General features: G+C 46.5%; 1 protein-coding gene across 1 annotated transcript in view; it reads left to right on the top strand.

Moving 5' to 3' along the window:
- P4HA3 (prolyl 4-hydroxylase subunit alpha 3) overlaps positions 1-14,031 on the top strand; it is a 134,979-nt gene that overhangs the window by 109,748 nt on the left and 11,200 nt on the right. Inside the window, exons 10-12 of the mRNA XM_068264688.1 lie at positions 1,156-1,218; positions 2,626-2,694; positions 3,654-3,750. Coding sequence (XP_068120789.1) covers positions 1,156-1,218; positions 2,626-2,694; positions 3,654-3,750 — 229 coding nt within the window. The remainder of the gene's footprint in view (positions 1-1,155; positions 1,219-2,625; positions 2,695-3,653; positions 3,751-14,031) is intronic.

Here is a 14,031-nt window from a genome sequence, read left to right as displayed (position 1 = left end):
TGATCTGCACATGACCCATGAGCAGACATTTGGCAAAATAAATATTCCATACATTACTTGATTTATGTCGACGATATCCGGTGGATTTGATCATAATGATCGAGCTCAATGCTGTAATGTGGTACCCGATCGTCATTTTGGTTGATTTCTGGCGGAAATTGATCGAAACATGTTGGAAAGATCTCGCTTGAAAGTGCTCAATCTGGTGTGCGACGGTAACGACGCTGGATATGTCTGACAGACCACCAGCCAGGTAGTTTGTGCAGGGGGGGGGGCGGTTAAGGGTTAGGCGTCAGGTAGAGTGTTTGTGTGTGTGTGGGTGGGAGGGTGGTTAGGGTTAGGCACCAGGAGGGGTATTTGTGCGGGGGTGGGATGTTTAGGGCTAGACATCAGGAAGTGTGTTTGTGCAGGGGGCATCATGGGGAGCGTTCTGTGTGTGACTAGGGTTAGGTTTAGCTACAGTAAAATATCGGTACTCAATATTGATGTTTCACAATCCTTCTTTACACTTTAATAGTAGAAGATCTGTGAATTTACTGATATTTTACTAACGGCTTTCCTGGGCGCCATGTTATTACATCCGCACATGGGGGGGGGGATAGAGGGTAGGGAGAGGAGGAAGGCAAGCAGATACAGATGCTGAAATGTATTGGAAATTGTGTGCAGATGTGTGACAGAGATACAGTATATCCCTCCAGGGCCGGGCAGAGGCGAGAGAGGCTCCAGCCTCAGGGTGCAGTGTAGGAGGGGGTGCACAACTCACTCAGCTATCATTCCCCTATTGTGTTTGAAGCAGAGAGAAATAAGAAAAGGGGATACATGGCAGTGACTGCAAGCCAGATAACTAGAGATTAAGGTGTTGGGGGCCCTGGGGCACCTCTTAGTCTAATAGCAATTTAGTGTGTGACAGCTGGGGTGGGAGGGATGGAGGGGCGCAGCCTTGGGTGCTGGAGGACCTTGTCCCGGTTTGGGATCCCTCTCTGATCAGATCCGCAGTGAGATTTATCTGATGATTGAATCTGCTGCCCCGTCTGCAAATGTATGGCCACCTATAAACTTATTTTGGCAAGTACTGGACTTATTGCCTGAAAATCATCTGTAGGAAGCTGTCATCTCTGCACATTATTCCTAGTAATTCTGTCTGTTGTGTTTCAGTCCCTGAAGAGCCCCTTATACCGGACCAACACCGGGAACCGCCTGGCCACCTTCATGATCTATGTAAGTCCTGATCCTATACCGAGAATACTAACTCTCTGGCTTCACTGAATCTAGATTTCTGAATCACTGAATGTAAAGGGAACATGAAGTGAGAGACACACAGAAGCTGCTTTATGTATTTCCTTTTAAAGGGCCACTATCGTGAAAAAAGTAGGCAGTTAAAATCTGATAGAACCAACTGGTTTTGGGCCAATCCATCTCCTCATGGGGGATATTCAGGGTTTTCTGTATTCAACAGCATTTCCTAAACAGCAAGTTGCAAAGTCTAACTGACAAAATAGTGCACAAGTGAGTAGGGAGCAGTGGCGTAGCTAAGGAGCTATAAGTCCCGATGCAAGTTTTACAATGGGACCCCCCAAGCGCTCTATACATAGCAATTGATACGGCGTCAATGGCAACTACAGTGTCAGAGGTGCAAGAAGGGGATGGGGAACAGTTTGTTAATGATTACCACTATTCAAAGTATCTATAGAAGTGATTATTACAAGCACAGGACTAATAGAGAGCTAATACTGTAGTTGAGGGAGGGCCCTTTGGGGCCCCTCTGGCCCAAGAGCCCAGATGAGATCGCAACCTCTGCAACCCCTATTGTTACACCCCTGTTAGGGAGGCCGGCTGGTATCTTACTATTTTGGCAGTAAAACTGTTGTTCAGGAAATGCTGTTGAAAACAAAGAAAACCCTGAGAATCCCCCATGAGGAGATGGACTGGCCCAAAACCTGTCGGTTCTGTCATATTTTAACTGCCTACTTTTTTTCTCAGTAGTGGTCCTTTAAACAATACCCGTTGCCTGGCAGCCCTGCTGATCTTTCTGGCATCAGTAGTGTCTGAATCACAAATCAGAAATATGTCAGCCTCCATATTTCTATCTCCTCAGGTTCCGTTTAAGACCTTTTTCCCTAAAAATTGTTCGAAATTACAATCGAACCAGGCAGTAGATCGACGGCTCCTAGTCTTGCACTGTTACTATGGACTCTTTCACACTGGAGCCCTTTTTCAGCGTTTCAACGTAAAGTCAAAACTTTGCGTTGACCAAGGTAAAATGAAAGTCCATTGACTTTCATTTTACCTTTCACACCCGATGCTGCGTTTCGATGCTTTGCGGTACGACACACCCGGGAGTATTTTATCGTCATTTTCCCATCAGGTTAATTAATTACTACCGCCGCCGCTACTCAGTGTCGCATCGCAGATTCCCGGAGACACGCCGTAGCCTTTTCACCGCGTGCAGGAACCGGCTCCTGCACGCGTTGTCTAATGTGAAAGAGGCCAAACAGAGAAACTCTGCGATTCGATACATTTTCAAGAGCTTTCATTACTTAATTTCAATACTTTATTCCATTGGGAGCCTTTTAGAAGTATTCTTGCCTACAGAGTCTCTCATTGATCATTTCTGCCTTTTCTCAGCTCAGTCCCGTTGAGGTGGGAGGATCAACTGCATTCATCTATGCCAACTTCAGCACCCCTGTGGTTCAGGTAAGTTTATAGTGTTAGGTGAGTCTCTAACACCCTCACAGGACCAATGCAGCACACACAGGGCTGTATATAGTATATAGTGGCAGGAAGCAGTTCATTCGGTAATATGAGGTTTAAATGAGAGCCCAGAGTTGAATTAATATAAAACCCCCATTCAAAAAAACATTAAGCATTGGAGTTATTGGGGTGTTATGTATCGTTATAGTTTTTATAATAAGTATGGGGAGCAGAAAGAGAAAATCGTTTTACCCACCACAATAAGCTTGAGTGTACATGGAAAAGAGAAGGGGTCCAGGAAAATAACCTTGTGGCACACCAACAGAAGGCTAGAACGGGAAGGAATTAGTTTAAAGAATGTCCAGACAAGTTAGAGGAGTTTTAAGAATGCAGTAGACCCTTGCTTCCTGTTGACAAGAGAGTCTGGAGAAGCAGAACATGATTGTCCATATCAAAGCTTGAAGAAAGGTCAAGAAGTGTGAATATGGAGACCTGCTGGATTTTGTTACCAGGAGGTCATTGGTGACTTTAGTGAGCCAGAAGAGTGATGGAGTGGAAACCAGACTGAATAGGGTGAAATAAGTAATAAGTTTGTATATACAGTAAATATTTGCAGTCCGGGAAATGAACAGCAGCAACAAAACCTAGTTCAGGGATTCTAACTCCTCCCTCTTTTTTTTGTGTTATGCCTGTCACTCTCGGATACATTTCTGCACTTCCTGCCTGGACAGGAAGTGATAACAATTCTTGTAGATAGGAACACAATTCTAACTCCTCATACTATGTAATACTGCAATACATTTTCCTGGAGATGACCTTCAAAAAACGTGATCCAGATCTGTTTATGGTGAATTGCTGAGGGATGTAGTGATTTGATGTGAGGGGATTGCTGTTGTCTTTCCATGCCTGGCACAGAACTGCTTGGAAGATCTCCCCTCACGGTTTCCTTGGTCTCTTCTCAGAATGCGGCGATATTTTGGTGGAATCTGCACAGGAATGGTGAGGGCAATGAGGACACGCTCCACGCTGGGTGTCCGGTGCTGGTGGGAAATAAATGGGGTGAGTAGATCCTTTTATTAAAGAAAACCTGAGGTAGATTGTAAAATACAAAAACGTATAGTTACCTAGGAAGAAGTAAGCCTCTGGATCCTCTAAAGGCTTCCCATGTACTCCTTTAGACCACCGCCCAGAGACGCTCTTGGAGTTTGCACCTGCGCTCCTCGCTGACAAGCATAGCCATGCTGCACCCGCGTGAGTACGGCCACACCTACACAGTAGCATGGCGTGGCTCCGGGTTACTGCATAGGCGTGGCCGTACTCACACAGGCGCAGTACAGCCAAACCGCCCAACTTTTTGAGTTGACACTTTAGGACTTATCCCTGCCACATGCCTTAACCACTTCCCGACCGCCCACTACACAGGGGCGGCGGGGAAGTGGAGCCCTGCAGGACGGCCTCACCCACAGAGGCGGCAGTCCATTTAAGGGCATGGGCGGAGCGATCGCGTCATCCGTGACGCGATCCTCCGCCCGGGATCGAAGCACGGGCATTTTGTCTCCGCTCGCCGGCCACTTAGCAGAGCCGGCGAGCGGAGGAATCCGCAGGATCAGCCAATCCCTGAGTATAAGGCACTTTGTTAGGTAAACAAAGTGCCTTATACGTGCTTCCTCCTCGCCTCGTGGTCTCATTGTTCCAGAGACCACCAGCGAGGAGGAAGCACTTGTAAGTCTCACTGCACGCAGCTTGATTTTGCCCACAGCCTCCCTGATCACCCACCCCAGGCCTCATACCCCCCCTGATCACCCCAGCAGACCCCTGCCCAGCACCCTTGCACCCCTGCAAAACCCCCACCCCCCCCCACCTGCCACTAACTAGCGACGCTGCCCCTTAGTTTAGGTCCCTAACTGCCTCCTAGTCACCCCTGATCCCCCCTCCCTACCTTTAGATCACCCCCACACCCCATCCCAGACTACCCCCCTGTATACTGTATACATTTGTATACAGCTACATTACCCTCTGATCCCCCTCTGATCCCCCTCTGATCACCTGTCTATCACCTGTCCATCAGCCCTCAGCACCCCCACCCATCAGAGCAGACCCTAACTGCCCCGCGGGGGTAACCGATCACCTGCCCAGGCCCTCGATTGCCCTCGTACCCCCCTTCTGATTACATCCCCTGCTGTTTGTTTACATCTGTCCTCCCCAGCAATCACTAACTGATCTTTGATCAGTAACCCCCTGTGTCTGCCTCTCATCAGATCAGGACTCAGTCTGCCCCGTGCAGGCTCCTGATCAACCCCCCATCCCCTCAAATCGCCCTCAGACCCCCCCCCTAATCACCGTCCAAGTGCATTGTATTTGACTGTGCTGCGCTTGTATTCGATTGTGCTGCGCTTGTATTCAATTGTGGTGTAATTGTATTTGATTGTCCCGTGATCGGCTTCGATTGCCCCGTGATTGTTTGATTGCCTGAGACCCCACTTCCCGCCACACCCAACCCCACCCTCCCCCCCCACCACACCCAACCCCCCCCCCCCCCCCCCCCCACCACCACCTCCAACCACCACCTTCCGAGTGCATCAGATTTGCTTGTGCTGTGATTGGAGTCGATTGTGCTGTAATTGTATTTGATTGTCCCGTGATCGACTTCGATTGCCCCGTGATTGTTTGATTGCCTGAGACCCCACTTCCCGCCACACCCAATCCCACCCTCCCCCATCACCTTCCGAGTGCATCAGATTTGATTGGGCTGTGATTGGAGTCGATTGTGCTGTAATTGTATTTGATTGTCCCGTGATCGGCTTCGATTGCCCCGTGATTGTTTGATTGCCTGAGACCCCACTTCCCGCCACACCCAATCCCACCCTCCCCCATCACCTTCCGAGTGCATCAGATTTGATTGGGCTGTGATTGGAGTCGATTGTGCTGTAATTGTATTTGATTGTCCCGTGATCGACTTCGATTGCCCCGTGATTGTTTGATTGCCTGAGACCCCACTTCCCGCCACACCCAATCCCACCCTCCCCCATCACCTTCCGAGTGCATCAGATTTGATTGGGCTGTGATTGGAGTCGATTGTGCTGTAATTGTATTTGATTGTCCCGTGATCGGCTTCGATTGCCCCGTGATTGTTTGATTGCCTGAGACCCCACTTCCCGCCACACCCAACCCCACCCTCCCCCCCACCACACCCAACCCCACCCCCCCACCCCCCACCACCTCCAACCACCACCTTCCGAGTGCATCAGATTTGCTTGTGCTGTGATTGGAGTCGATTGTGCTGTAATTGTATTTGATTGTCCCGTGATCGGCTTCGATTGCCCCGTGATTGTTTGATTGCCTGAGACCCCACTTCCCGCCACACCCAATCCCACCCTCCCCCCATCACCTTCCGAGTGCATCAGATCTGCTTGTGCTGTGATTGGAGTCGATTGTGCTGTAATTGGATTTGATTGTCCCGTGATTGTTTGATTGCCTCTGAGACCCCACTTCCCACCAACCCCAATACCTCTCAAATACTCCCTTTTTGCTAGGTAGGTGCTCTTTTTTTCTGGGTAGTCTCGGAGGAAAACCCCATAAATTTAGCAATCCAAAATGGCAAGAAGGGGGCTTTCCGATGACGAGGTATACAGGTACATGGACCAGTCGGATGAGTTCTTTTGGGAAGAATCATCCGTCGAATCTTCCGGGTCCGATTTTGAACCTGTAGAAAGCAGTGGTTCCCTGACCGATACTGATGACGAGGCTATGGTCCCGGCTAGAGCCAGGCGTACCAGACCCCAAGTCGTTAGACCGCAGGTGGCGCAGGATCCGCCTCAAGGGCAGCAGGGTGGTGCTAGCGCTGTTGATAGTTTTCTTGGTGAGGCAGGCACCAGCAGCGCAGCATCTCCTGGACTTAGTGCCAGTGCTTCCGTAGACCCTGGCGAAGTGGTGAGCGTCAGCATGGAAGTTGAAACTGGTACGGTGGCAAGTGCAGTAGTACCCCCGTCGCAGCCACCAACAAGAAGACGGGCCCGTAGTACCCATAGACTCCCAGAGGTGCTGGCACAACCAGATTGGCAATCCCCTGATTCCGCTGCACCCGTAGTGCCCCCTTTCACCGCCCAGTCTGGAGTCCAGGTGGCGACAGCTCATCTAGGAACGGCCCTAGACTTTTTGCAGCTGTTCATCACCCAGGTTCTCTTGGACTTAATTGTGGTTGAGACCAACCGTAAAGCCACACAATTCATCACCGAGCACCCGGAGAGCATGTATGCCCAGCCTTTCGGGTGGAAACCAGTCCAAGTTTCCGACATTAAAATCTTTTTGGCCCTTATCCTTCACTTGGGACTAATGAAACAGAATGTACTGCGGTCGTATTGGTCTACGAACCCAGTAAATCATGTTCCCTTGTACCCTGCTGCCATGTCCAGGACACGATTTGAGTCCATCCTGCGCTTCCTGCACTTCAACGACGACAAAACCTGTCATGAAAAGGGCCACCCTGCTTATGACCGGCTCCACAAAATTCGGCCCCTCATAGACCACCTGTCATCAACATTTGCAGATGCTTATATCCCTGAACAGAACATCTGCGTAGACGAGTCCCTCTTACGCTTTACCGGGCGCCTTGGCATCAAACAGTACATCCCAAGCAAGCGCGCCCGGTATGGGGTGAAACTGTATAAGCTCTGTGAAAGGGCCACAGGCTATACATGTCGTTTTAGGGTCTATGAGGGAAAAGACTCAAAATTGGAGCCGGTCGGATGCCCTGACTACCTGGGGAGCAGTGGAAAGGTTGTGTGGGACTTGGTGTCACCCTTGTTCCAGAAGGGGTACCATCTTTTTGTGGACAATTATTACACAAGTGTGGCCCTCTTTCAGCACTTAAAGTTAGAAGGAATCCGATGCTGTGGCACTGCGCGGCCTAGTCGCCAGGGCTTCCCCCAACGGCTCGTTACCACCAGACTTTTACGGGGGCAGAGGGTCGCCTTGCGTACTGAAGACCTGCTCGCGGTGAAATGGAGGGACAAGAGGGACGTTTACTTTCTGTCCACCATTCACACAGACACGACAGTCCAAATTCAACGGGCAACTGCGGTCATTGAAAAGCCCCTTGTCGTCCACGAATATAATGTCAACATGGGAGGGGTGGACTTCAATGACCAGAGGTTAGCGCCCTATTTAGTTACCCGGAAAACAAGACGCTGGTATAAGAAAGTGTCTTTTTATCTGATTCAATTGGCAGTTTACAACAGCTTTGTTCTCTACAGTAAGGCTGGGAGAACTGGATCTTTCCTCCAATTTCAGGAAGAGATCATTATGGACATCCTGTATCCAGGAGGTGCCAGGCCCCCCCCCCCCCCCCAGATGCAACTAGCCGACTGCATGGAAGGCATTACGCCTATCAGCTTCCATGTGCCCCAGGTCAACGCATCCGAAGAAAACGTTGCCGTGTCTGCAGCAGGGCTGGAACAAGGAGTGACACCGTTTATTATTGTCCCCGCTGTCCTGACCAGCCTGGTCTATGCGTAGGGCCGTGTTTTGAGAGGTACCACGAGCAGGTACACTATTAGAACCTAGGGAACTCCAGACACAGGAGTAGGCACACACTCAGTGGTCTTTCGCACATTGTCGCAGGGAGAGGAGAGGTAAGCTTGAAGACCAAACGGGTAAGCATAAAAATGGGAAGAAGGATCGGTTTCCATGCTTGATATTGCTGATCTGTCCTGGGTTGGCGATATAAGACGGCATGTTTGAATTTCCCTTGAGTGTGGACACCCCCGGTTTATATGTGATTTGGGCCTATGATGATGCTTTAATGCCACACAGAGTCATCTCTATTGGCAGGCATATTGCTGTATCCTACAGGCATAATGCTGTATACTAAAGTTCTGAGGCCCAGTCACATAAGTTGGTGGCTCACCCTGAGTGCAGGGTGGCACGGGGTGTCTCTCTCCTGAGGTTATCACTGCCATTGATGTGGAGGAAGATCTGCCATTGATGTGGAGCAAGGTATGTTTGCCGTTCATTTTTCCTTTCAGCCCAGAGTGCATTACTTGTATACCCAATATAAGGAGTATAGCAGAAACTCCTAATACTGGCCATACATGTAATGATTGCAGAGACCCTAAAATGCCAGGACAGACTCCACAAATGACCCCATTTTGGAAAGAGGACACCCTAAAGTATTATGTGAGGTGCACAGTGAGTTCATAAAAGATTTTAGTTTTTGTCACAAGTTAGCAGAATTTTTTTTTTATTTTTTTTTAACAAAGTGTCATTTTCCGTTAACTTGTGACAAAAAATAAAATTTTCAATGACCTCACCATTCCCCTCATGGAATACCTTGTTGTGTATTCTTTCCAAAATGGAGTCATTTGTGGGGTTTGTTAACTGTCCTGGCAAGTGGGCGGGGTGCTAAATTTTGAGCACCCCTGTAAAGCCTAAAGGTACTCATTGGACTCTGGACCCCTTAGCGCAGTTAGGGTGCAAAAAGGTGCCACACATGTGGTATCGCCGTACTCGGGAGAAGTAGTACAATGTGTTTTGGGGTGTATTTTTACACATACCCATGCTGGGTGGGAGAAATACCTCTGTAAATGACAATCTTTTGATTTTTTTACACACAATTGTCCATTTACAGAGTTATTTCTCCCACCCAGCATGGGTATGTGTAAAAATACACCCCAAAACACATTGTACTACTTCTCCCGAGTACGGCGATACCACATGTGTGGCACTTTTTTGCACCCTAACTGCGCTAAAGGGCCCAAAGTCCAATGAGTACCTTTAGGATTTCACAGGTCATTTTGCGGAATTTGATTTCCAGACTCCTCCTCACGGTTTAGGGCCCCTAAAATGCCAGGGCAGTATAGGAACCCCACAAATGACCCCATTTTAGAAAGAAGACACCCCAAGGTATTCCGTTAGGAGTATGGTGAGTTCATAGAAGATTTTATTTTTTGTCAAAAGTTAGCGGAAAATTGATTTGTATTGTTTTTTTCACAGTGTCATTTTCCGCTAACTTGTGACAAAAAATAAAATCTTCTATGAACTCACCATACTCCTAACGGAATACCTTGGGGTGTCTTCTTTCTAAAATGGGGTCATTTGTGGGGTTCCTATACTGCCCTGGCATTTTAGGGGCCCTAAACCGTGAGGAGTAGTCTGGAAATCAAATTCCGCAAAATGACCTGTGAAAGCCTAAAGGTGCTCATTGGACTTTGGGCCCTTTAGCGCAGTTAGGGTGCAAAAAAGTGCCACACATGTGGTATTGCCGTACTCGGGAGAAGTAGTACAATGTGTTTTGGGGTGTATTTTTACACATACCCATGCTGGGTGGGAGAAATACCTCTGCAAATGACAATCTTTTGATTTTTTTACACACAATTGTCCATTTACAGAGATATTTCTCCCACCCAGCATGGGTATGTGTAAAAATACACCCCAAAACACATTGTACTACTTCTCCCGAGTACGGCAATACCACATGTGTGGCACTTTTTTGCACCCTAACTGCGCTAAAGGGCCCAAAGTCCAATGAGCACCTTTAGGCTTTCACAGGTCATTTTGCGGAATTTGATTTCCAGACTACTCCTCACGGTTTAGGGCCCCTAAAATGCCAGGGCAGTATAGGAACCCCACAAATGACCCCATTTTAGAAAGAAGACACCCCAAGGTATTCCGTTAGGAGTATGGTGAGTTCATAGAAGATTTTATTTTTTGTCACAAGTTAGCGGAAAATGACACTTTGTGAAAAAAACAATACAAATCAATTTTCCGCTAACTTTTGACAAAAAATAAAATCTTCTATGAACTCACCATACTCCTAACGGAATACCTTGGGGTGTCTTCTTTCTAAAATGGGGTCATTTGTGGGGTTCCTATACTGCCCTGGCATTTTAGGGGCCCTAAACCGTGAGGAGTAGTCTGGAAATCAAATTCCGCAAAATGACCTGTGAAATCCTAAAGGTACTCATTGGACTTTGGGCCCTTTAGCGCAGTTAGGGTGCAAAAAAGTGCCACACATGTGGTATCGCCGTACTCAGGAGAAGTAGTACAATGTGTTTTGGGGTGTATTTTTACACATACCCATGCTGGGTGGGAGAAATAACTCTGTAAATGGACAATTGTGTGTAAAAAAAATTAACAAATTGTCATTTACAGAGATATTTCTCCCACCCAGCATGGGTATGTGTAAAAATACACCCCAAAACACATTATACTACTTCTCCTGAGTACGGCAATACCACATATGTGGCACTTTTTTGCAGCCTAACTGCGCTAAGGGGTCCAAAGTCCAATGAGCACCTTTAGGCTTTACAGGGGTGCTTACAATTTAGCACCCCCCAAAATGTCAGGACAGTAAACACACCCCACAAATGACCCCATTTTGGAAAGTAGACCCTTCAAGGTATTCAGAGAGGGGCATGGTGAGTCCGTGGCAGATTTCATTTTTTTTTGGTGCAAGTTAGAAGAAATGGAAACTTTTTTTTTTTTTTTTTTCGTGTCACAAAGTGTCATTTTCCGCTTACTTGTGACAAAAATTAATATCTTCTATGAACTCACTATGCCTCTCAGTGAATACTTTGGGATGTCTTCTTTCCAAAATGGGGTAATTTGGGGGGTATTTATACTATCCTGGAATTCTAGCCCCTCATGAAACATGACAGGGGGTCAGAAAAGTCAGAGATGCTTGAAAATGGGAAAATTCACTTTTTGCACCATAGTTTGTAAACGCTATAACTTTTACCCAAACCAATAAATATACGCTGAATGGGTTTTTTTTAATCAAAAACATGTTTGTCCACATTTTTCGCGCTGCATGTATACAGAAATTTTACTTTATTTGAAAACTGTCAGCACAGAAAGTTAAAAAAATCATTTTTTTGCCAAAATTCATGTCTTTTTTGCTGAATATAATAAAAAGTAAAAATCGCAGGAGCAATTAAATAGCACCAAAAGAAAGCTTTATTAGTGACAAGAAAAGGAGCCAAAATTCATTTAGGTGGTAGGTTGTATGAGCGAGCAATAAACCGTGAAAGCTGCAGTGGTCTGAATGGAAAAAAAGTGGCCGGTCCTTAAGGGGGGTAAAGCCCTAGGTCCTCAAGTGGTTAATCACACCCCAACCACTCCCCTAGCCACGCATACCGCTAAAAATTCATAAGCAAACTGTTCCTTTCTATCATCACTAATCTTCAGATTTTAAATAAGGAAATATACGAATAGAGTTTGGTGGCAATTAAACCCATTTTTCCAGGGGCGTAGCAGTAGGGGTTGCAGAGGTTGCGACCGCATCGGGGCCCTTGGGCCAGATGGGGCCCTCCGTCAACTACAGTATTAGCTCTCTATTGGTCCTCTGCTCATAATAATCACTTCTATAGATGCTTTAAATAGTTGTAATCATTAACAAACTGTTCCCCATCCCCCTCTTGCACCTCTGACACTGTGGAAATCCTTGGCAGGTTTTGGTGCGCCGTATCAATTGTTATGTATAGAGTGCTTGGGGGGCCCCGTTGTAAAACTTGCATCGGGGCCCACAGCTCCTTAGCTACGCCGCTGCATTTTTCAGTACAAATATACGTATGTGTACATAGATCTGTACACCAGTCCTGAAAGAGGGAAGAATAAGGAAGAAAGAGGGATGGTGGGATTTGATTTCCAAAGAGGGACCGTCCCTCCAAAAAAGGGACAATTGGGAGTTATGTTACAGCAGCGCTCATACACGCATACTTCCCAACAGTTTGAAATTAGAAACAGGAACACTTAAAGACACACCCCTGCCACACCCCTCACCACGCCCCCACCACACCCCTTGTCGTGCATATCACAAAGAATTCAGAATCAAACAATACTGGTCCCATCTATCATCAGTACTTTTCCTTTATTTTAACATTTGTAAATAAGAAATAGATACATTTAAAAGATGGGAATAAAGTTTAGAGTCAGTTAACTGATTAAAGTTTCAGGTCGTGAGTTCTAGGACGTAGAATCTACATCCTGCATTAATTGCCGCTGTCTGCCGCCGCCCCGCGTGCGCGCGCATGTGCGTGACCATGAACGCTCGTGCACAGTCACGTGAACGGTCAAGTGAATGATTGTTGCTGTTAGATAGCAGCAATCATTCAATAAAGTTAGAAGAAAAAAAGTTGTAAAAGTAAAAAAAAAAATTAAAGTGACATAGTCCCAATAAAATAAAAAGTATTTTTTTTTATTCTCCATTAATTTTTAACCCAAACCTATTAACCCATTATTAACTCCTACAATACCTAAACCTGTTTATAAACGTTTAATGACTGCCGGCAGTAGTGATCGAATGCAATCAGTAGGGCGAAAGTTTCAGGCCCCAATGCTCTTCTGATGTAATGCTCTGCCGTTGCCTAGTGATGCATCTGTACAGCTCTATGCCCCCTGAACTGTGGCTCTAGCGAACGCATTAGATCGCCACAAACACGGAGGCTGTGGATAACGGTGCGCCACATGCTCAGCTAGAAGTAAAATGGGGCATATGGGGTATCATTTTAATCGGGAAGGGCTAAATAATTTATTTGTAAATATTTTATAACTGTGGGACGTGTGATGTGAAAATTAGGAAGGGTAAAAAATGAAAAAAAATGTGTTTTCTGCATTTACACCTAATTTTTTTCCTATAAATTCACAATAAAACTAAATAGTTTTGGGAGAAAAAATATTACCCACAAAAAGCCTAGATTGTACTGAAAAAAACAAGATATGTATCACTAAGCTGGCATAGATAATTAAAAAGTTACTGCTGTATCAAAACGACACAGCTAAAGTTTCAAAAATGTCAGGAAATTTAAGGTGTAAAAACCGGGGAACGAGAACCAGTTAAACACGTTTCAGTATAAAAATACATATACTGTATTTACATAGATCTCGTACATGAGTCCTGAAACAGGGACAAATGAGAAAGAAAGAGGGATTTGGTTCTCAAAGAGGGACTGTCCTTCTGAAAAAGGAACAGTTGGGAGTTATTGTACATGGCAGAGAGCAGAGCCATGATAACATATCCAGCAATCTCTTGTCAGAGAGGTGTCGGGGGGTCCGCACTTGGTAACGGTGGGGCAAGCAGGACACAGGAACTCTCTGGACTGGAGGATCACACACTTGTTGTTTTTTTTCTTGTCGACTATCAGCAGATTTAATCACTGTGATCGAATCTGCCATGAAGCTATGCCCAGGGCCGGTCCTAGACTTTTTGCTGCCTGAGGCAAACTTGTGAGGTTGGAACTTCCCAAATTGGAATGATTGCAAAGCACCCGACAATTTGCACCGTATGTTATAGCTGTGGTGAGCCCTCCAAAAAACACCCTCAGTATAGGTAGGTAGCCAGGTATA

The sequence above is a fragment of the Hyperolius riggenbachi genome, chromosome 2 (genome assembly GCF_040937935.1).
Source record: "Hyperolius riggenbachi isolate aHypRig1 chromosome 2, aHypRig1.pri, whole genome shotgun sequence".
In the NCBI taxonomy this organism is placed as follows: domain Eukaryota; kingdom Metazoa; phylum Chordata; class Amphibia; order Anura; family Hyperoliidae; genus Hyperolius; species Hyperolius riggenbachi.
Note: the sequence above shows the minus strand (reverse complement) of the source record. Positions and strands in the feature narration are given on the sequence as shown.